The 22,004-nt window shown below is 35.2% G+C and overlaps 3 protein-coding genes and 1 pseudogene across 3 annotated transcripts; 3 read left to right on the forward strand and 1 right to left on the reverse strand.

The window, feature by feature from the left end:
• Positions 1-436: 436 nt before the first annotated feature.
• LOC145009853 (uncharacterized) lies at positions 437-1,400 on the forward strand. Its single transcript, XM_078968484.1, has 2 exons — positions 437-667; positions 726-1,400. Exons 1-2 carry the CDS (start codon positions 437-439, stop codon positions 1,398-1,400), a joined length of 906 nt encoding a protein of 301 aa, XP_078824610.1.
• A 1,499-nt stretch (positions 1,401-2,899) lies between these two features.
• LOC145009854 (tubby-like F-box protein 3) lies at positions 2,900-3,915 on the forward strand (annotated as a pseudogene).
• Positions 3,916-11,989: 8,074 nt separating this feature from the next.
• Positions 11,990-14,792, forward strand: LOC145012377 (protein CYTOSOLIC ABA RECEPTOR KINASE 4-like). The gene is made up of 8 exons (XM_078971174.1): positions 11,990-12,227; positions 12,454-12,637; positions 12,750-12,991; positions 13,072-13,198; positions 13,291-13,558; positions 13,871-14,003; positions 14,129-14,215; positions 14,304-14,792. Exons 2-8 carry the CDS (start codon positions 12,523-12,525, stop codon positions 14,421-14,423), a joined length of 1,092 nt encoding a protein of 363 aa, XP_078827300.1. The 5' UTR covers positions 11,990-12,227; positions 12,454-12,522; the 3' UTR covers positions 14,424-14,792.
• Positions 14,793-14,903: 111 nt separating this feature from the next.
• Positions 14,904-18,314, reverse strand: LOC145012375 (carbon catabolite repressor protein 4 homolog 1-like). The gene is made up of 10 exons (XM_078971173.1): positions 17,711-18,314; positions 16,841-17,630; positions 16,592-16,762; positions 16,417-16,503; positions 16,257-16,310; positions 16,051-16,142; positions 15,837-15,951; positions 15,597-15,744; positions 15,342-15,503; positions 14,904-15,261 (listed from the first exon to the last, which is right to left on the reverse strand). Exons 1-9 carry the CDS (start codon positions 17,866-17,868, stop codon positions 15,358-15,360), a joined length of 1,761 nt encoding a protein of 586 aa, XP_078827299.1. The 5' UTR covers positions 17,869-18,314; the 3' UTR covers positions 14,904-15,261; positions 15,342-15,357.
• Between the last annotated feature and the right edge of the window lie 3,690 nt (positions 18,315-22,004).

Here is a 22,004-nt window from a genome sequence, read left to right on the forward strand (position 1 = left end):
GTATCTGTAAGGTTGTTGATGGGCGTTTTATAGCAGCAGTGAAAGTGTTATGCTCCTTGGATGTTGCTTCACATGACAGTGGCACTATGAAAGCTTTAGAGGCTAAGCACCCATACAAGTCACCCCCATCCATGCCGAGCACCATTTATTCTGAGTCGCCCCTTATAGTAGATATTAACAATGTCTTTGGTTGTATTAAATCATTTCCTAAAGGAACTTTGTGTAGGAGAGACGACTTGAGAGCTCAACACATTTTGGATGCTCTACGCGGAGAGGGGTCTGCTATAGCCACAGATCTCTTACATGTCATCACCACAATGGTTAACATGTGGCTAGGGGAAGATGCCTGTCATGTCTGGCAAAATTTGTAGCATCTGCACCTCTTACTCTGTTCCTAAAACCTGACATTAGAATCCATCCTATTGTTGTGGGCACTATGTGGAGGTGTTTGGCCTCAGAGGTTGCTATGAAAGGAGTTGGTAAAGAAATGGGACAATACCTTAATGAATTTCAATTTGAAGTAGGTGTGTCGGGTGGTGCTGAAGTTGTACATCATAGTGTCAATAAGGTATTGAGTGCCCGTCATGATGATGGATCTCTTGCAATGCTTGTTGTGGATTTCCCAAATGCCTTAAATTTAGTCGATAGATCTGCCTTACTTCATGAGGTAAGGATGAGATGCCCTTCCATTTCCCTATGGGTTGAATTCTTATATAGCCATGTAGCAAGGTTGTCTTTGGGGAGATAAGCATATTTGGTCCACTACTGGGGTCCAGCAAGGCGACCATTTGGTACCACTTCTTTTTGCTCTGGTACTGCACCCACTTATACATCAAATTAGAGACAATTATAAGCTTCTTCTTCATGCTTGGTACCTTGATGATGGGACAGTCATTGGAGACTCAAAGGAGGTGGCCAAAGTATTGGACATCATTAGGTTAGCAGGCCCAGGATTGGGGCTTGAGCTGAATATCAAGAAAATTGAGCTATTTTGGCATTCATGTGATTGTAGGAAGCTTCATTCAGGTTTATTCCCTGCTGACATTAGGCGACCGTCAGTGGGGGTGAAGCTTCTTGGTGGATCTGCTAGTAGAGATGTGAGTTTTATTAGCGGATTAGCCATGAAGAGGGCTGCCAAGGATGTTGATTTGATGCGCCTTCTACCACAGTTACATGACCCCCAGATTGAGCTCCTTTTGCTCCGATCTTGCATGGGCATCACCAAAATTTTCTTTGGCTTGAGAACATGTCAACCCGTTCACATGAAAGATGATGCTTTATGTTTTGATAAAGGGTTACGTGGGTCGATTGAAGACATTGTGGTTTGCGAGGATCCGTTCTTTGGGGACCTCCAATGGCAATTGGCTTCATTACCATTTAGGTTTAGTGGTTTGGGGTAGTACTCAGCAGTAGAGGCTTCATCCTATGCTTTTGTGGCCTCACGAGCTCAATCGTGGGTGTTACAAGACCACATCTTACGAAATATCGGCGTATATGGTATGGATTCAGATTATGTTTGTTCTTTGGTTTATCTTTGTGATACGATTTCAGGCTTTGACTTCAGCGGTTTCACTAATAAAGACATCGCCCCTCCAAAAGCCTAAAATTCATTGGCGAGCTCACTTTTTAGTAAAATTGTCCAAGACATGGAAGTTCACTTTGACATGACGATTAGACAGAAAACAATTTTTGAGTGTCTAAGGGCTCTACATGCTCTGGATTTTCTTATGATTGTTCCTATTTACGGTCTTGGGCAGCATATGTTGCCAGCGGAGTATCATGTCATCCTCAAGTATCACCTTATGATCCTTTTATTTCCGGCTGACGAGACCTACCCTGTTTGTCGCAAGGCATGCTTGGACTCCTTCAGGGAGCATGAAGTTCATTGTAAAGAGCTCACGGGCTTCAAGTACCAACAAGATCTGGTTAGGGATGTTCTTTTCGACATATTTAGGTGCGTTGGGGTTTCTGCCAAAAAAGAGGCACCTGTGAACTTTCTGACTGACCCATTGGAAGGAAGATCAACACTTAGACCAGCTAAGGTTTTAGTATTTGGATGGGCTCGAGGAAAACATGCATGTGTGGATCTAACAGGGGTTTCCCCTCTTGTGGGCTTGGGGAGTGGAGTTTTCACTGTAGAGCAAGCTGTTTTAAAAGTTACATCAAGTAAAGTGGCAAAACATGAGAAAGCGTGCATGGAAAATCAAAACATGTTTATACCTTTTGCATTTGATACTTTTGGTTTCCTTGCGCCAGAAGATGTAGAGCTACTCAATAGTGTCCAATAGGTCATGCATAGTAATGTTATGACTCTTAGATCTATAGATGTTGTTTTTTAAAAGAATTAGTTTTGCCATCCAAAAAAAGGTTGCGGCACAGCTTGTTGTTCGTTTACCCACTACGTCTATGTAAAATTTTCTTATGAAGCTTCAATATATTGGTTAGGAAATAAATAACCAAAAAAAAGTGATAAACTGATTTTCGGAAGTTATTGACTGATTTTCTGTAGCTAAAGCTAAACTAAAATCTTAAAGCATTAACCTTCTTTTTTTTGCTCAACTTTAACCAAGTGATCGGATCTAAAACATAACTAAGTCATCTCCTCCATCAAAACCCTAATTTTACATCCTTTTACCTTCTATTAATCAATTGCAGTAGAACGTTATCCCTATGTTATGCCAAATTCTGTCTAAATTGATAACATCTCATCTCTCATGTAGGTACTTTCTACATTTGTGACTTATAGGGTTTCGATAGATTTTGGTGCACCTGTAGTTGTTTACTCTTCTGAAAGTTGATATAGATGGTGATGTTTGCGTATACTCAATGATGAATAATTAATGATCAAAATGTGATTTTGTTTGTGGTTTTGGAAATGGTGTACTGATGGAAACTATTAATGTCTATGCTTCAGGTTGAGGTTGATTACAGTAGATCCATGAAATTGGAAACTATTGATGATTCGAAACAGAGTTGTTGGGCTAAGATGCCGCCGGATTTGTTAACGGACGTATTGATGAGGATCGAGGAGGCGGAATCCAATTGGCCTTCTCAAAAGGATGTGGTTTCTTGTGCGGGTGTTTGTCGGAGTTGGAGAAAATATGAAGGAAATAGTAAAATGTCCACAACTTTCCGGCAAGCTAACTTTCCCCATCGCATTAAGCAGGTTATAAAGAATCTATATCTTCCATTTAATTTCAACTAATTATCAATTTTTAGTTAATAACTGCTTTTATTTTTTAATACTTAATACTACAGGATGAACTCATAGCTAGTAGAAGATGAATTTATGTTCATTTGTAATTGATTTTACAGTGTCAGAAATTTGTGTATGTTTGCAGCCTGGTTCAGTGGGCTCTCCATTAGAATGCTTTATACTGAAGGATAGGGCTAATCAAATATTTTACTTCTGCCTCCATATGATAAATGTGATGATTTACAATTCAGAAGAATGAGTTATTTTGTGAGGTAAAAGTAAAAGCATCTGATCCGAGTGTTTATTTGAGTGTTTGGTAGCTCCATATTATGATGGGAAATTCCTTCTTGCTGCAAAGAGGGTTAACGTGCTACTTGCACAGATTATTTCATTTATCAAGAGTATAAGGATATGTTAAAAGGGAGCAGCAGTTGCATAGGAATATTGAGGCAAGTTAGTTCTCTATGAATGAATATATAATATTATATGTATTCTTGAATTAAGAGTTGTATTTTTGTTTTTATGACAGAACAAACTTTCTTGGGACCAAATTCAGAGTTTATGATATAGACCCTCTAAATGCAAATGTTGCAACAAAATGTCATTTATCTATGGTAAGGAGTAAACGGGTATTACCCAAAGTCCCTTCTGTCAGTTATCCAGTTTGCAGTATATCTTATCAAGTAAATTCTTTGTGTATCAGGTATAGTAACACTTAACTTGAAAAAAAAAAAAAACAGCATCAGAGCGATTATTTTTTTCAAACTATGATTGTACATGCTTTTCTGTTAACATTTAACATACCATTATTTTTACTTTTTATATATATATAAAAAAAAAAATAAACTTTATCTAAGAGCTTTTCTAGACAATTTTTTAAGCGCTAAATAATCTTTCTTGACTATTGAAATACATAAGCGACATATTTCAATCGACATGATATATGTTTATATTTAATTTCTGTGGCGGTATATATTTATTGATTACACTTTATTTCTATAAAATAACATTTTTTTTGCACTTATAAACTTAAATCCATTTAAGTTTATAAATTATGTATACCAAACAACATGTTTGAATGACTCATTTCATTCCTTCAAGCCCACATGATAACAAAATGCAATAATGAACTATTGCATTTCCTTTTTTTCGTACGGTTTCTCCATGATATTATTCTTTCATACCAAATAGGCCTTATAATTGCCTAATATAGTGCCTTGTTATCAATTTTCACAAGAACTTTGATTTAATCACTAAAAAAGCCAAATACTGACAAAAACGCAGAGTTCTACGATGTAGGTGTCCTAGACAAATCCAATGTGAGATAAATACAAATACAATCATTGTAAATTTTTTGTCATCACCACTCTTTTTCAAATTAAACGATAATTCCCAATCGCAGTCATTAGATAGTCAAAACGATGTGAAGCTAGTGTTGAAGAACAAGGCGCCTAGGTGACACCCAAAACAGAAGTTATGGTGTTTAAAATTTAATGAACGGGTGAGGTTAGCTTCAGTTAAGAACTTTCAACTGGTTGCTTGTTTGGATAATGAAGTTGGAGTGAAGGAACATGAAAACATTATTCTCCAGCTTGGGAAAGTTTATATTGATTACTATACCATGGATTATCAATATCCTATATCGGATTTTTTGGTATTCGCTATCTGTCTTAGCAGCTTTGACACCAAGGTTGCTTGTGAATGACTGACTTACAAATATATGGAAACGTGCTTTACATAAAGGAGAAAGAAGAAAACAAGGAAAACCTACATATGAATTTGTATGACTAAACAACAATCTTCGTCTTGAGAAAAGTTCTCTCCTTTAAGCAGAAACATCAATTTCAACTCCCAAAATAGGACATGTATAGTAGCTTCTAAGGGAAAATATTTATTTAATGCCAACCAAGTTTGAGGAGAGTTCAAACTTGGACGTCAAAACTGGATTTATCATTATACCAACATGATTTTCATAAGTATTGATCTTGCACACCTTAACAATTCTTTTAGTAATAACAACTTTTATGTAATGATATCTCACGTTAATGTGTTTTGTTCTCTCATGAAACATATATATTTAGTAAAACATATAACACTTTGACTTCACTAAATATGGTATTACAAGATGTATCCATACAAAGCTAAATATACAAACTTTCTTAAGCACATAGCTTCTACCTTCATTACACGTTTCCGATGGCGTGATGTGTTTTGTTCTCTTATGGAAATATGTACTTTGTTAACACTCATAAGTTGTGACTACAAGTCTTGACCATATAGTGTAAAACTTGCATCAATGAAGTTAACTTGGAGATTTTACAACGTGGATTAGTACAAGTCTCTTTAGATTTGTCAGACGAGAATAATGAATTTTTTTAAATATTAATTTAAATAATTAAAATAGTATAATTCTAGAAAATACTATAAATATTAGTGAATACTGATTCTAGAAAAATATTATAAATAATAGTGAATACTGATTTAAATATTGCAATTATTAAAATCTATCTATCTCTTATAAAGGTGACCATTCAAATAAATATGGTTCAAGGTATGTCATTTTCTTGAACCATATTCATTTAAAACTCTCAAACTCTTCATGTAATGTCCCATTTTCAAAACAATTTTTTTATTTTTAATTAAGGATAAGAAAATTGTTCTAAAAAACCCAAGGAAGTTTATGATCGAGGGGACAGTGGAAAACTCACAAGTTCATGGTCGAGGGGACAATGGAAAACTCACAAGTTCATGGTCCGGGGGCGGTGGAAAACTCACAAGGAAGTTCATTGCTATCACTTGTAGCAAGTGTAAAAAACAATGGACATAATGCAAGAACCTATAAGGGCAAGGAGGAAATTGATGTGTTAACTTGTAGGATTAAGACTATGTAATGTGTTGTTACTTTTGGGAACCATTGCGATGTTATTTTGGGTGTTTGTTTTATGTTGTTTGATAATTTGGACAACTTTACCCTCCGTTTAGAATGATGTTTTTTTAGTCATGTAACAAGAATTTGGTATGTGCAAACAATGGTTATTTACTTTTGATGTTCTTTTGGCTATGTTAAGCATTAACAGTTTGTATCATCACTATGGTTATTTAGTTTTGATGCTCTTTTGGTTATGTTAAGCATTAACAGTTTGTATCATCACAATGGTTATTTAGTTTTGATGTTCTTTTGGTTATGTTAAGCGTTAATAGTTTGTATCATCACTATGGTTATTTACTTTTGATGTTCTTTTGGTTATGTTAAGCATTAACAGTTTGTCTCATTACTGCTATGTCTAGTTGAACCTAAATATTTGGATGTTTGCAACAAATAACTTTATTACCTACTAACCAACACACTACATTCGCTTGCATGTCGAAAAGAGTACATTCACAAACATTGCAGTCTTCCTAAATCTACCACAAAATATACCCTTAATACATGGACGAACTACTTCATCAGAAAAAATACAAACCCAAAAAAAACTCAGCTACATATTAGGTACAACTTTTGTTTTGATTTTTCTTCCTTTATTTTTCCAATATCATATTTGAACATTTGATTTTCTTCCTTCAATTTTCCAACTTCAATCTTTAGCTTGTTGATTGATCTCAGCAACCCGGGTATTATTGATTTTGATGGATCACACATTGGAGGGTCGATCCATCCCACAAACTCACATGTCGAATCCTAGCAAAATATAAGAAGAAATTGAGTGATCGGTGAAAAATCTTCATAACCAACCACATGATTACTAACCTCTTCATGGCATCCCCAAAAACATCGCCCAAGGTTCTTATCAGTCCAAGGTGTTTGCACTATCGCCATTTGACCACAGAAACACCTCACCATTGTTGATGTTTAGTGTAGGAGAGACTATTTCGATTTTAGTAGGAGGAGATATCGATTTAGGGAAAAGGGGGAACACACGTTGGATCTATTAATAAAGGAAGTAGACGTTAGGGGGTTTTAATTTAATAAGATAAAGATGGGGTGTGAATTGACAGAAATACTCTCACACAATCGGAGGGCACAAACGGTTGTTATGCCTTTAAACCAATTCCACAACAAATTAAATCTTTTGGACCACCAGTGCAACTCAAAACTTTTTGGACCAAACATCCAATTTTTGACATACCACAGGCACCAAACTTGCCATTTTGTTTTTCTAAAAGGGAAAATTTCATCCATGTCCTTCCAAAACTTAGATAATTACGTATATATCCTTACAAACTTCAAAATTACATATATGTCATTCCAAAACAATCAGAATTACGTATATATCCAAAATTATATTTATTTATTAAGAAACTCAATTTCAAATTAGTATCAATTAAAAACTTCTTTAAAACTCAATATTATATTTGATTTTCCTAAAATACCCCTCCTTAATTAAAAATAAGATTTAATCATTTTAATTATCAAAAGAGCCGGATCACAGATCACAATTACCTGTTTCGCAGATCAAATATCACGCCAAAACCACTTTCGATCTTCGCAAGAATCAGAATGGAAACAAGAAGGAAAATTCGTTCTCCAATTAATACAGAGTGAAGTTTCAACGCCTCTTTTATGAGGAGGACCTTCAATTTAGGTTTTACTAATTTTTCTTATTTTGATTTTCTTTACCATAAAGAAGCAATTGAGCTTGAAGAGAGCAACAAGGTAGAGAATCAATTGAGCAGGCAGAGAGGCAACAAGTCCAAATTCGACCAGAATCAAATAAAGGTTCCATATGATTTATATTTGCTGAGATGATAACCGATGATGACCAAATATCTACTGATGAAATAGTTTGCGACTATACATCAGCAGTGGAGGGGGTTTACTATCTGAAATCTGAATACTCAGCATCCAATGGATTCTTTTTTTCCTTCAAGAATAGATGCATTTGCCCATGTCAAACATCTCAAGGTTTTCAACATATGTTTCAGTGAGAAATATTGAAGAATGAGCATCAAAATCCTCTAACTTTGATTGCGCCCCAATCTTAGGTTCATAAAGTTGGAAGGCATGATCATCACATAAAGTGTAGAACAAGACATAACCATTACTCGTATCTTGCACAACCCTAATGCAAGAAGTTATTCCTCTTGTGCACTGTTTTATTGCAAGAGGGAGTAAGGGTAGTTTTGTCTTTCTTATAGCAGTTAGTAGTGGCCATAAGCTCGTTATGTATATCTTCTATAGTAGTAGTAGAATGCAGGATTTATAAAGCTAAAACCTTTTTAGGTTTTCATAAAGCTAAAAGAGATTAACTCCATTGTGCAATGATGCATATGGGTTTTCACATCTGGACTTAATAGAGGTTCACTGGTCCATGTGAGAAAAAAATGACAAAACTGTTCCTGTGGCAGAAACAAATACAATAATGAATTACTAACACAAGTACTGAATTAGTCCCTGTGGCAGAGCAAGATCACAAAAATTTGGTCCAAAAATTATTAAAGTACTAAAATCTTTTTTAATCATTCCAAAAATATAAATTAAAGCATCAAATTATCCATAAAGAAAGCATTAAAGCACTATAGACTTCTTAAACTAGCAACACACAAATCATGATCTTTTATGTTCTTTCTTCTTGCTAGTCGATGCATCGTCAAAACCTTCACGTGCGGGATTTTTGCAAGTCCGTTGCTGGTGTCCATACATACCACAACGATGACATCTATGTCTTTTCTTGGTGGGATCATCAGGTGGTTTAATTCTATTCTTTTTGGGTCGTCCAGGCGGTCATTTTATAATAGGTGGGTATATCTTCTCATTCGTCTCTATATGCACCCATTGATCCTTTCCGGGCATCGGAGCAACTTCTAAAGCATATGCTTCTCGAAATTTACCGACTGTGTAATATGTATCAACATATGTTTCCCAATTAGGCTCCCTTTTGAAAGCAATAAAAGCAGCAGCATGCAAACACGGAAGGCCTGTGACCTGCCATTTTCGACAACTACATTTTTTCTCATCTAGTATAACCTCCCAACGTTTTCCCTTGTATTTCACTTCTTCTCGATTCTCACTGCTTCTACAAACTTCAAACTCACCTAAGTTCTACATGATAAAATGAAACAAAATAAATATTATTCGGAAATGTTGCCATTCTTTACAATCTTAAATAAAACAAAAATAAACAATACATGAAAGTCGTTGAGCTTGCCTTAGAGGTGTGTTGTAGATAGTCCTTTGCTTTTGAAACTAAATTTCCTGTCCATTTTCTCACAATCCTCCTTTTCTTGTCAAACCGTTTCATGAGCTTTTCTCTAATTGCATCAAGGAGATCAAGTACCGGTTTATAACGTATGTCACCTACCCAAGAGTTAAACGTTTCTGAAATATTGTTGGTAATGTAATCACACTTCACAAGTGTGCCAAACTTGCTTCTACTCCATATCTTATTATGGTTCTCATTCAAATATAAAATTGCATCTTCACTTTTACTAGCAATTTCGTTTAACAATCTGTCATGCTTGCTAACAGAGTAGGTCCTTGCAGCACCCCATAGCTTGGTCATGAAATAGTCACCTCGAAAATGCTTCTTGAAGTTGTTATATAAATGTCTTATGCATTCTCTATGCTCAGCACTAGGATAAACTTGTGTAATAGCTGCTCCCAAACCCTTTTTGCATGTTAGAGGAGATAACAAGACCGTCAGGTGTATCGATTGCTTTTTGTAGTAACTTGAGAAACCAAGTCCATGATTTAGTATTCTCTGACTCAAGAACACCGTATGCTACTGGAAACATGTGACGGTTACCGTCAATACCTGTGGCAGCAGCAAGGACTCCATTAAACTTCCCTTTCAAGTGACAAGCATCAATCCCAATGTAAGGTCGACATCCAGCAAGAAACCCTTTGGAGCATGCTGTTAGTGATATAAAAAAGCGTTAGAAATGTTTCTTGTCACCAATTGTCTGCAAATCGATCTCCACGACACTTCCGGGGTTTCTCTTTTCAAGCTCCTGTTTGAAATCATATACATTTATGTAAGAGTCATCCCAATTGCCATACATATCCTTATAAGCTTGTTCTCTTCCCCTAAAGACTCTCATATATGGCACATTAACATTGTAGGTTTGCATTAGCCAAGTTTGTAGGTTGGCAGGAGAGACATCACCATCAGATTTCAATTTGTCCGTTACAACATCACTAATCCATCCTTGAGTTGCATGTTTGTTACCACACTTGTTGCTTCGAGTACAAGAATGAGTTTCTACAAATTTCTTAATCTACACAACACATAAAAACATATAATTACAATAACCAAATAATCGTGTCAACACATGTATTTTTAAATTGCATACTTACTTCAAAAGTAACCCCATCTTGCGTAACAGAAGCATGAATTCTCCACTCACACGTTTTATCTTCACAACATGTCGTAAGTCGTGTCAAATCACTTTTCTCAATGATGTACTCAAATTCCTTGATTATTGCATAATGGTTTAATGCTCTTCTAAAAGCAATCACATTGGGAAATTTAGAATTCAGTTTAAAAATTGGACTGCTTCTACTTTGTGCATCAGTTTCACAATCATAATTTAAAAGCTCATATTCGTTATCAGAGCTATGACGACTATGATAACTTTCTTCACTTGGACAATTTGATTTTGAATCATTTTCGTCATCAGATTCATCAATAACCTCATCTTGAATACTAAAAGGATTATATGTTTGCTGTGTAATTTTTTCAGTCGTCGCATAAATTGTGACTTCTTTTTCCTCCTTATACATGCTTAGCATCACCATGAAGTTCTCATCAGAATCAAGTTCAATGAAACATTGCTTTTTTGCATTCTTGTCTACAAAGTTTATCGACAATACAATATCACTGTCTGATGGATAATGTTTTCTCACCTCTTTAACTAGTTGAGTCCGGTTGTATGAGCAAGTGTTTATATAGAGAGACTTTCTAAAGCCAAAACAGTATACTTGCCTACATGAGTTCCTGGCTAATCGAAAGTAGCCCCCATATTTCAGATTAAACTTGTATTTGGATATTACTTGTCTAAGAACAACAGTGAAAAAATCAATTACTAAAATTGAAAAGTAATGTAATGAATCAATTATCTAGTTGGTAAAAACGTACTCAATTATCGGTGAGTGTTCACTGATCTCCCATCTCAGTGTATCAATTTCATCATCCATCGCAGGTAGTCGGATACAACAATCAGTTTACCTGCGATTCTAAGAGGTAGAGGAGAAGATAATCGAAATCAAATGCAGAACCACGATTATTAGAATGCAAAAACTAATCAATCGTTTAATTAAACCTAATCGAGAGAAGATGGTTACCCTTTGCGATAAGAAAAGCAACTGCCTTGCCTTTATCGACTGATAGTTGTTCGCGCTAAAGAAGGAATGCAATCACATCTAACTAAATCGTATTATTCCTGATCAGAATGATTTAATTTCTCTTTAATTTAAGAAAGGGTATTCTGGTCTCATCACATATAAATATGAATTCAGATAAGTTTTTTAATATTAAAATGAGTTTCTTAATAAATAAATATGATTTTGAATATATACGTAATTCTTATTGTTTTGGAATGACGTATACATAATTTTGAAGTTTGTAAGGATATATACCTAATTATCTAAGTTTTGGAAGGACATGGCTGAAATTTTCCCTTTCTAAAAAGACACATACTCTAGACAATATTTCTTTTTAGTTTTTAATCATCGAACCTAATATTATTGCACCTTTTTTGCGATTAAATATATTCTAAAAATGCAGGATCCGAATAACAAAACGGTTACAAGCAACGGATCCGAATAACAAGAACTTGAATTACACGTACGCATCCGTTTTTAGCGGTTGATGGAAGCACTCGAACCAGAAAATGATTCCCATGAGAACCAGATACAAACCTCTGAATTCAATTTTCCGTCTTTCGCAATCCGACGAGAGTGAGGAGAGAGAGAAACAGGAAAAGAATTGGATCAAACTTTTTCTGCTTTCTTTCTCTTCCTTCGTCAACCCCGCTTCGTTGGATTGGTTCTCCTTTTCTTCCATCGTAATCGGCTTCAATTTATGATTATGGGGTATGCGGTTTCTTCATTTCATGTTTTTTTTTTTCCAAATGGGTCGATTTTCTACCGTTGCTCGTTTAAGTGTTTGCGCGTATGTTGTGTTCGTGTAAATGCCTCAAATGAGCTTTTCTTTGGAAACCGATGGAATTTTTTCAAATTGGCTGGATCATTTTCACCTTTCGTTTTATCAAAATTGTGTCTTAACCTTTTTTGGATTGATTCAAATCGTTGGATGCAGAAATTGGATTGGGTGACATCATAAAGATAGAACACAGAAATCGGATTCCTGAAGTCTGCCATTTGAAGAATGCCTTGCTGTGGATCCTGTCTTAAGAAAAAAGAGAGCGAGAGTACAAATGATGGTGCGACCACAAACAATTGCCAGACAGCACCACCTCGAGGACCCCTTTATGGTGGTGGAGGTAATAAACCTCCATACATGGTGGTGATACATTCATATATATATTTTTCATCTAATTACATCATAAAACGTAGTTCTGATTATGTTTAGCATCTCTTGTTTCTCCATCTTAGGCAGCATGAGAGCACCAAGAACCAATGGAGCTGGGCCTCAAAAAGATTTGCCAATTGAAGCCCCATCTTTATCATTCGATGAAATAATCAAAATGACAGATAATTTTGGTCCAAAATCTTTAATTGGTGAAGGCTCTTACAGTCGGATTTTCTATGGAAAGTTAGAAGATGGGGAAGAAGTAGCCATAAAGAAACTCGACACCACCTCTTCAACCGAACCCGAATCTGAATTTAAGGAAAAGGTCAGCATATCAATATTTTTAGTAAAAAAAAAAAAAAGAGAGAGAATATCTTTTCACCTCATTTCTTCATATACATGCAGTTATCCATGATTTCAAGACTAAAAAACGAGTACTTCTCCGAATTGCGTGGTTATTGTTTGGAAAAACGCAACCGAATCTTGTTATATCAATACGCAAACAAGGGTGGTTTGCATGAAATATTACACGGTAACTTTTGTAAATCTTTATAGTCTGATTGTAGAATTTAATGATACATAAAGATATGGTTTTTATATATTATATATATGTTTTGGGTTTAGGGAAAAAGGGTGGTAATGAAGGTGGGATAGTTTTGAACTGGAACCAGAGAGTTAAAATTGCTTATGGAGCAGCAAGAGGTCTTGAGTATTTACATGAAAAGGTTCAGCCTCCAATAGTTCATCGTGACATAAGGTCAAGCAACGTGTTGGTGTTTGATGATTTCCAATCAAAAATATCCGATTTCAGTTTGTGCAATATGTCTTCTGACAACACAGCTCGATTGCATTCCACACGAGTTTTGGGAACTTTTGGCTACCATGCTCCTGAGTAAGTCTCCATGCATGTCTTGAAAAATATAGATCAATTGAAGGCACTATGCAATGCATTCAGACAAAAGGGTAAAATAGTCATTTATACATATTCTGACAGTCCAAAAAAGAAACAGTCTTTATGGATCAAAAAAACAGGTGTCCATTCCACACTGACATAAGGGTAAAATGGTCATTTACTGATATTTAGAGGTCCAAATGACTTGAAATGGAAAATTGGAGAATATATAGTGTTTCTTCATATGATTTTGATGAAAAGAATGATTGTGTCATTTTGAGATGATGTGACATATTGGTGTTTGTTATTCAGATATGCAATGACAGGGCAAATAACACACAAGAGTGATGTGTATAGCTTTGGGGTTGTTCTTTTGGAACTTTTGACAGGAAGAAAACCAGTGGATCACACAATGCCTAAAGGCCAACAGAGTCTTGTTACTTGGGTCAGTTGCACTTACTTTTCTTAACACCATAATATAAAAAAAGAGAAACATTCTGTAGAAATAAAATGGAAAAGAATGCATAATAACAATAATACTCATATTGCTAAAGATATGCTTGTAAACAGGCGACTCCAAGATTGAGTGAGGATAAAGTGAAGCAATGTGTAGATCCCAGGTTAGGTAATGATTATCCCCAAAAGGCAGTTGCTAAGGTTCGTTTATATTGTTTTATGTTTTTACATTTTGGATTCCCTTAATATATATTAAAATCATAAAATCTATAAATATATGTAATTTCAGATGGCAGCAGTTGCAGCACTTTGTGTACAATACGAGGCAGATTTTAGGCCAAATATGACAATTGTATCGAAAGCATTGCAACCACTTCTCAGCTCAAAGCAATCAGCCTCAGAGTCTTGACCTTTGTGAATATTTATTTAAATTCATTAGACAACACTCAAGATTCATGTCACCATGTTTGACTACTTCAATCCCAAAAATGGGGATTGTAGGAAGGATTCAAAGTGGTACAAGAACAGACAATTTTGAAGCTCAGAGATGATCATCTTCCCACCCCAATCCCATGTATTTAAAGATTTAAAGATTTTATCTTGTGTATACTTTAGGGGAAAAACATATGTAACAATCTTGATCCACATTTGATTCGTTGTTTTCCCCTAGCCTAGCATTTATAAGTTGCTATAACATGTTTTTAGATAGTTTTCATGTAAAAACATTTGTACAACGGACCCACCCTTAACTCAACACGAAAAAATCATTACAATGTTATTACCTTCTACATATATGTATAGAGAGAACCATAAGGTTTTCATAATTTGAAAGAATTTTACAAACTATAAGAAACTCCCAAACAAACAACCAAGTAAAAACCAAACAACAAATGAAAAGATCTTTTGCACCTTTGTATTCAATAGTAACAAAAAAAAATGTCTCTATTTGTATGTTCTCTTTCATCCACCCACCATTATCACAAAGAAAATACATCACCATTGAAAAACACTTGCCCTTCAACTTTAAGGGTCATATGACTAAATTATACTTGTGAAAATTAAATTTCTATCGAAAACAAAGAAACAAAAAACTAAAAATGATGGATTTTTCCAAAAGGTAGCATGATACAGAGTGTAGAGTAGATCATTGCACATTGCACAAATTCCCTACAAAGACTTAACGATCTACTTCTTTCACAGTTTTTTTTTTTCACTTACATTGCTTTAAAAGCCTCTTTCGCCATCATCTGCAACATCAACATCATCATCAAATCATTAACATGCACACCTTCATTAAATACAATAATCAATGAATACAATCACTTGCCTAAAATGAAAATGCATCATCTTCTTGTTCTAGGCTTGCACCTAAACTCAGCCAAAAGTGCAATATGATCTGAAGACCATTCTGGTGAAGGAAGTGCTGTATCTTTCCTCAAACTATCCTCATCCAAAAGCTCCAACAAAGATTCCACACTCAAACTATCCGCTATAAGTAAAAAAGTAAAAAACAACACTTTGAATTACCACACTGAAATAAAATATAAAATATAAAGGGCATATATAAATATTAAATATATACCTGAATAAAATATGTAATCAAGTGTGCCAATGAAGTCACGTGTACAATTAGTGAACAAGGGTTCGTTTGTATTCGGGTCAACTCTCCTCTTTTGTTGCTCATAACCAAGACTACCACCAATTCTAGCAAAAGATGAGTATGCACTCACCTACATAATTATTAAACCAAATCCATTCAAATTTTATAAAAGCTCATGACATTTATATTATACTTTTTTTTTTTTAAAAAAAAATGGTTTACCAAAGGAAGAGTGTGAGTGAGTTTAGTGGCCGGTCGCAAGATTCCAAGAGGGTCAACTGCTAAATCTTGATGCATTGGATCAACTTTTCCAATTGCAAGAAGAGCATGAGGGGCACTGAAAGTGAGTTTATGATAAATAATTCAATAAAGATTATATAACATAATAAAGTTTTTATTTTTATAAATATATGTGACATAAGAATACAAAACATACCTTCCTGGAACTGAGTTGAAGTCGCCACAGACTAACATTGGAATATCTGCACTTGCAGCTATCTTTTCCAATCCTTTTAACAATGTGTGAACCTTCAATTTACACAATTATATAGTTTTTTTTTTAACGAGAATAAAGAAAAACTTTTTTTTGTAAAAGTTAACATGAACAAGATAACAAAAAAGATATGGGGAAAAGATAAAAACCTGCCACAGTTTCACATCCTTTAAATCATGCTGAACATTCACATGGGTATTTGCCTACACTCCAAAACAAGGGAGAAAAAAGAGAAATTATAAAATTTAAAAACTTAAAAATACAAAAAAACCCATAAACCTTTTTCTAAAAAAGACCCATAAATCTTACCACACAAACAAGTTGACGCTTCCCAAGATTATCAACACCTTGGTTGCTAAACTTAGCTTCTAGAACAACAATCAGTGCAATATTATCCTATTAAAAACAGAACATTCCCATTATTAATCAGAAATGACCAAATTACCCGTGAGGAAACATAAATATAGAGGGGAAAAAAAGCTACCTTGACCAATCGATTCAAGGCTGTTTTCTTTTGAGCATTAGGAACCAAAGCATCAGTTAAAGATTGTGCAGCTTTATTAAACTCAACCTCATATTTTTTAACATGTGAGAATCTATCTCTTCGAAAAAATGTTGCACATCCATCAATAGTCTGAATGCTTCCATTATAAACCTAAAATAGCAATTCAAATTTCATAAACAAGAATTCCAGACACTTTTTGATACAAGAAAGGTCAATAAAAAAACAAACCTCAGATGTCTTTTTCTTAAAAAGAGCCTGGTATCCATGTTTATCCAACTCAGGGGCAAAAAACTCCTCAAAATGATCACTTTGAACCTCTTGAAGACAAACAATATCCGCAAGGTACCCAACAATTTCTCTTAACAAATTCTGTCTTCTATAAGGCCAAGAAAGGGCCCACGAAGGGCAATAACCGTAAACATCACTGGTTGCATAAGAATCACACAAGATGTTATATGAAAGCACAGTAAAAGTTCCAGAAGATGAATCCAAATGCCCTGTTCCATCAATGACTGAAATCAATCTTCTTGGACTTGGTGATGGAGCTGGAATCACACGCGATGTCAGTATCGTGTTCCCATGTCCAACAGGCGACTTTGTTTCTGAATCTATAACAACACATTCAAACTTAAGAACATGGCCAATGTCATCTGCTGTTGGTGTGTATGTTTTTGAACGTCCAACTTCAAACCAAGTTTCACCACCGTTTCGTTGTGTGATTGTAGCAGGATACAATGGTAATGGTAGTGTACCATTTGTGCTATTCACCCCAGATGTTGTGTTATTGAATCTTCCGTATATATCTTCTTCTTCATTTCCGTTTTCATTAACTGCAGTAGCAGCACGTTCATGGAGGACACGATGATGTTGCCATGCATCTGAGAAACATTTTGGAGTGCAGTGGTAGCTTTTGGTTACAGGGATTTTGGCTTTCACGCAGCCTAAACACTGTAAAGTGGCTTGTTCAGATGGATGTACACTACAGATCGCGACTTTCTTATCACTTTGTATGCGATACCTGTAAAACCAGAAGATGTGTTTATTGCTAATTACAAATACAAATGAGTAAAGAGTAGCGACCAAGAGTAACTGACTAACCACTTATATCTCAGAAAATGATTGTCAATTGGGGAAGACTCAGGGACATCTTCGGTGGAGACAGTCTTATCGGGATGGCGGATGAGCACGTAGGGCGAAAGCTCGCAACCCACAATCGGAATATCGGACGGGAGGTGCACTCTCAGCACGCTCAGCATGCTTTTAATCACAACAACAACTACCTTCAGCAAACCCTAACCCTAATTTGATGAACAGCGAAGATGAAAGCAGAATAACAGTAACGAATTCGAGCAAGAAAACGTGGCGGACACCTGGCGAATCCGCCATTACATATCTCGGACACGCGCCAGCCTTGCCCAATCTTTTGATTTTCTTTTTCAAAATCAAAAACCCTCCTTTGATTTGACCAAGATTCCAAGATCGATTAACAAGCTGCTACAATGAAAGATCCGGAAGACGTGTGCTTTATTTTTGTATATCTTTGAAGAAATGATGGGATGTGAAATTGGAAAAGGCTAATTGAATGATTGATCAGAGGAACGAGAATTTTAGGGTTTGAAATCGATTTGATTGGGCGTGTTGTATTTGGGGTTTTACAAACACAGATAAGAAGACGACTCAATTTTCTTGTATATATCTATTTGTATGTAAACCGGGCATTATTCTCCTTTTTATTGCATAGTGGTTTTTGTGGTTTTTATTAGGTGAGATTTTAGTTTATGCTTTTAACATTTACACTATTTTTATTAATGTTTTTTATAAAATATCTAAAATTTGTAATTTTTACATGTCATCATTTAAGAAAATCGATGTGGCATGCAAAAAAAATTTATGATCTGTTGAATTCTATTTCGACTAAAATATTTTGATTTTGTTTTTATAACAAGAAGAGTTGTCGATGGACATACCATATTCTTAAGGGTAAATTACACCAATCGTCCCTCGTGCATATATCAAAAAGCGTATTTAGTCCTTATTTTTAAAAATTAACTCGGACCGTCCCTGGTTTGATTTAACGTTGCACGTTTCATCCCTGAAAAACAATTTTATTGTGAACTTAGTCCTTGCCAAAATTTAAATGACCATTATACCCTTGTGTTTTTATTTTTCAATTAATTTATTATTTATATTATCATTTTCAATTAAAAAATAATAATAAATGCCCCTATCCCCTTCACTTTCCCCAACTCGTTTACATTTCACTCTTACCGATCGACGAGAAACATACAAACAAACACATATATACAGTCACCGACCACCCTCCGACGAACCTTCCCCACCATTTCACTACGTTACTGTTCGAGAAAATAAAAACACAAAATACACAGACTCGATGAAAGGGAAAAAGGAGACCTACAACACGTTGATGGTTTTGGGTGGGTGTCGAAGTGTATATCGTTGGTGAGTTAACGATGATCGGAAAAGAGTGAGTAGGAGAAGGAAGAAGGATTGGTTTGTTTGCCAGAGAAAGAAGAATGAGGAGGAGCGCCAATGAGGAATTGAAGAGGAAAGCCTACGACGACTAGGGTTTTGGGTGGTTGTTGGAGTGTAGATCCGTCTCCGACCTCCTTTACCTCCAAGAACATAAGGTTTGACGAACACGATCATCGCTATCGATTAAGGTTTCGAACCGACTGAGGTTGTCGATCTCCTTCTTCATTTGTACGCCGCCATCGATCTCCATCAGATAGGGTATTGAGATCGATGATTTCTAACATATGTTTTGATCGATTTTCAACAGAAGTTTAGATCGATCTGGGCCTCCATCGTCACCCAGACGATGTCATCCGAGATGGAGAGGGTTATAGAAGGTGGTAGTAGGTGGTGATTGTAATTTGATTCGATGTAGGTTTACAAAGGAGGTGAGAACGGGGGAGAATGGAAAGGGTGTACTATGATTTAAGGGTGATAGAAAGTGGGTGTTGGCGATTTCCTGCGATGCTTATGGGGATATTTGTTTTATGTATTTTTTTATAATTTAAATTGATAAAGAAATGAAAGAAAATGAAAAAAGAAATTAATAAGGGTAAAATAGTCATTTCATGTCCATAGGGACTAAGCGTGCAAGAAAAAACAAACTCAGGGACGGTCCGAGTTAATTTTTCAAAATAGGGACTAAACACGCTTTTTGGCATATGCACGAGGGACGATTGGTGTAATTTACCCTATTCTTAATTTTGGAGTATCGGAAGCCATACTAATTAGCTTTAAAGTAACTCGGTGAATATATATATATATATATATATATATATATATATATATATATATATATATATATATAGGATTACATTTTTCCAAGTTGTAACAGTAGATGGGTTATTTGGAAAATGAATCCGCGTAAGTATCTCTTATAAAGTTAAATGTGTATTGTTTGGCACGATCTACTTGTTTGTAGGAAACATGGATGTTGAATACACTTTTCCAAGTTGTAATAGTAAATGGGTTATTTGGAAAATGAATCTGCTTAAGTATCTCTCATGAAATTAAATATGTACTGTTTGGCCCGATCTGCTTGTTTGTAGGAAACATGGATGTTAAACCAAGTTAAATCTTGTTGGATGTGGTTTTCACGGTAGACCCTGTCATGATCATTACCAAACACATTTGCAACAAAATGTTCTAGCACTTTTTTGCTTGCTTAACGATGTTTTGGGTTTAATTATGTTGAACAATGTATGTGTTAGTCCACAAGTTTGCAGATCTAGAACATGCTACAAAAATTCAATTTTACAGCTAAAGCATACCATGGACAATTTTTATTACACATTTTTCATCCAATCTTATTTTGCTAGATCTGACAGTTTTGTATTGAAATGTCTTACATTTACTCTTTTATTCCTAGTGTAAGTTGAAGAGCTTTTTTGTCATTGTAATTTTGTAGCACATTTATTAGATCAGGTGGGTTTCGGTTATGCGATTATCCGACTGCCCATACATTGTCTTACGACTTTGCGGAGACCTGTGTTTTTGGTAAACAGTCGTTCGGACCTGGTCACTGCGACCTCTTCATATTCCTAGCAAGACACTATGATATATCTAGCATACCAAAGAATGGCCTTTTTAATGTGATTGTTAACTACCATCGACCATTCAATTCCCATATCATCTTCTTTTGTGTTTGATTTGCTTAAAGCATCTTCATTTGTTGGATCATCAATTTATATAAAACCATCATTGTCACCATTAGTTTGACAAATACCATCATTATCATCATGGTTACATGTAACAATATCAACATGACTAAATTTCTAATAATTTATTGGTTAGACATACTAAATTTGTCGTTCTACTAACATTTGACATGTAACTATCGATGTTTAATATGGTATAATTGATGTCTGATTTGTAACTATTGGTGTTTGATATGGTACATTGTGTATGATATGGTAATACAAATGTTTAATATGGTACATAATATACGGGATCAACATACTGAATTTGTTTATATGTATATTGGTTTGTCATAAACAATTTTTGGAATGAATTTATTGTTGTATTAGTGTTCTATAACGACATATCCACCAACATTGTGAGGATCATTTGTATAAGTATTGTGATAAAGGTAATCTCCGCACCAAATTAGGTGGGATATCATCGGTATATATAAAGCATATATTACAATAACAAAATACAACTAAGAGCTAATTACATAAAGGTATACAAATTATCATTTGTGTCTATTTTACTCCAACATCCTCCCTCAAGCAAAACGGTGGTGGTCCTAGTCGCAACATGGCTCGAAAATGTTCAAACAAAGATCGTGGGAGACTCTTTGTAAAGATATCTGCCACCTGAAGCTTGATTGGAACAAATTTAGCGTAGAGTTTCCCGGAGGAAACTAGTTCACGAATAAAATGATAGTCTAAATCAATATGATTTGCCCGTTTATGAGAGACCGGATTTTGTGTCATGAAAAGAGCACTGCTATTATCACATAATAAGGTAGGTCGATCCGGCGGTAATATATGAAGCTCTCGTAATAAATGTGTAATCATACAATTTCTGCCACCATTGTTGCTGACAACAAAACATAGTCGAACCCTACGTACGCAACCTGGTCCGAGAAGGATCAGCGGGCTGTAATTCTTCTAAATTCCTCTCTTTTTGAAGAGGAAGCCTCCGAAGTTTTGGGTCTTTCTTCTTCTGCACATATCTGGGACGCTTTAAAAATGCTTATAGTTACTCTTCGGTTGAACGGGTACACAACTTAAATGATCAGTTACGTCTTTTAGTTAAAGGGTCATTTTATGTTTCTGATTTTGGACACAAGTTTAAGGCTTTATGTGAACAGTTATCAGCAATTGGACAACCTATAGATGAATTGGACAAGATT

Source organism: Lactuca saligna, chromosome 8 (genome assembly GCF_052625555.1).
Source record: "Lactuca saligna cultivar CGN05327 chromosome 8, ASM5262555v1, whole genome shotgun sequence".
In the NCBI taxonomy this organism is placed as follows: domain Eukaryota; kingdom Viridiplantae; phylum Streptophyta; class Magnoliopsida; order Asterales; family Asteraceae; genus Lactuca; species Lactuca saligna.

Excerpts from the sequence above, each read along its gene's own strand:
- LOC145009853 (XM_078968484.1), top strand. The coding sequence starts at position 437 with ATGTGGAGGTGTTTGGCCTCAGAGGTTGCTATGAAAGGAGTTGGTAAA. Across the intron at positions 668-725 it reads GATCTGCCTTACTTCATGAG|CAAGGTTGTCTTTGGGGAGA; the intron begins GTAAGGATGAGA and ends ATAGCCATGTAG.
- LOC145012377 (XM_078971174.1), top strand. The coding sequence starts at position 12,523 with ATGCCTTGCTGTGGATCCTGTCTTAAGAAAAAAGAGAGCGAGAGTACA. Across the intron at positions 12,992-13,071 it reads AATCTGAATTTAAGGAAAAG|TTATCCATGATTTCAAGACT; the intron begins GTCAGCATATCA and ends ATATACATGCAG. Across the intron at positions 14,004-14,128 it reads AACAGAGTCTTGTTACTTGG|GCGACTCCAAGATTGAGTGA; the intron begins GTCAGTTGCACT and ends GCTTGTAAACAG.
- LOC145012375 (XM_078971173.1), bottom strand. The coding sequence starts at position 17,868 with ATGCTGAGCGTGCTGAGAGTGCACCTCCCGTCCGATATTCCGATTGTG. Across the intron at positions 17,631-17,710 it reads CATTTTCTGAGATATAAGTG|GTATCGCATACAAAGTGATA; the intron begins GTTAGTCAGTTA and ends CTGGTTTTACAG. Across the intron at positions 16,504-16,591 it reads CCTTGAATCGATTGGTCAAG|GATAATATTGCACTGATTGT; the intron begins GTAGCTTTTTTT and ends TGTTTTTAATAG.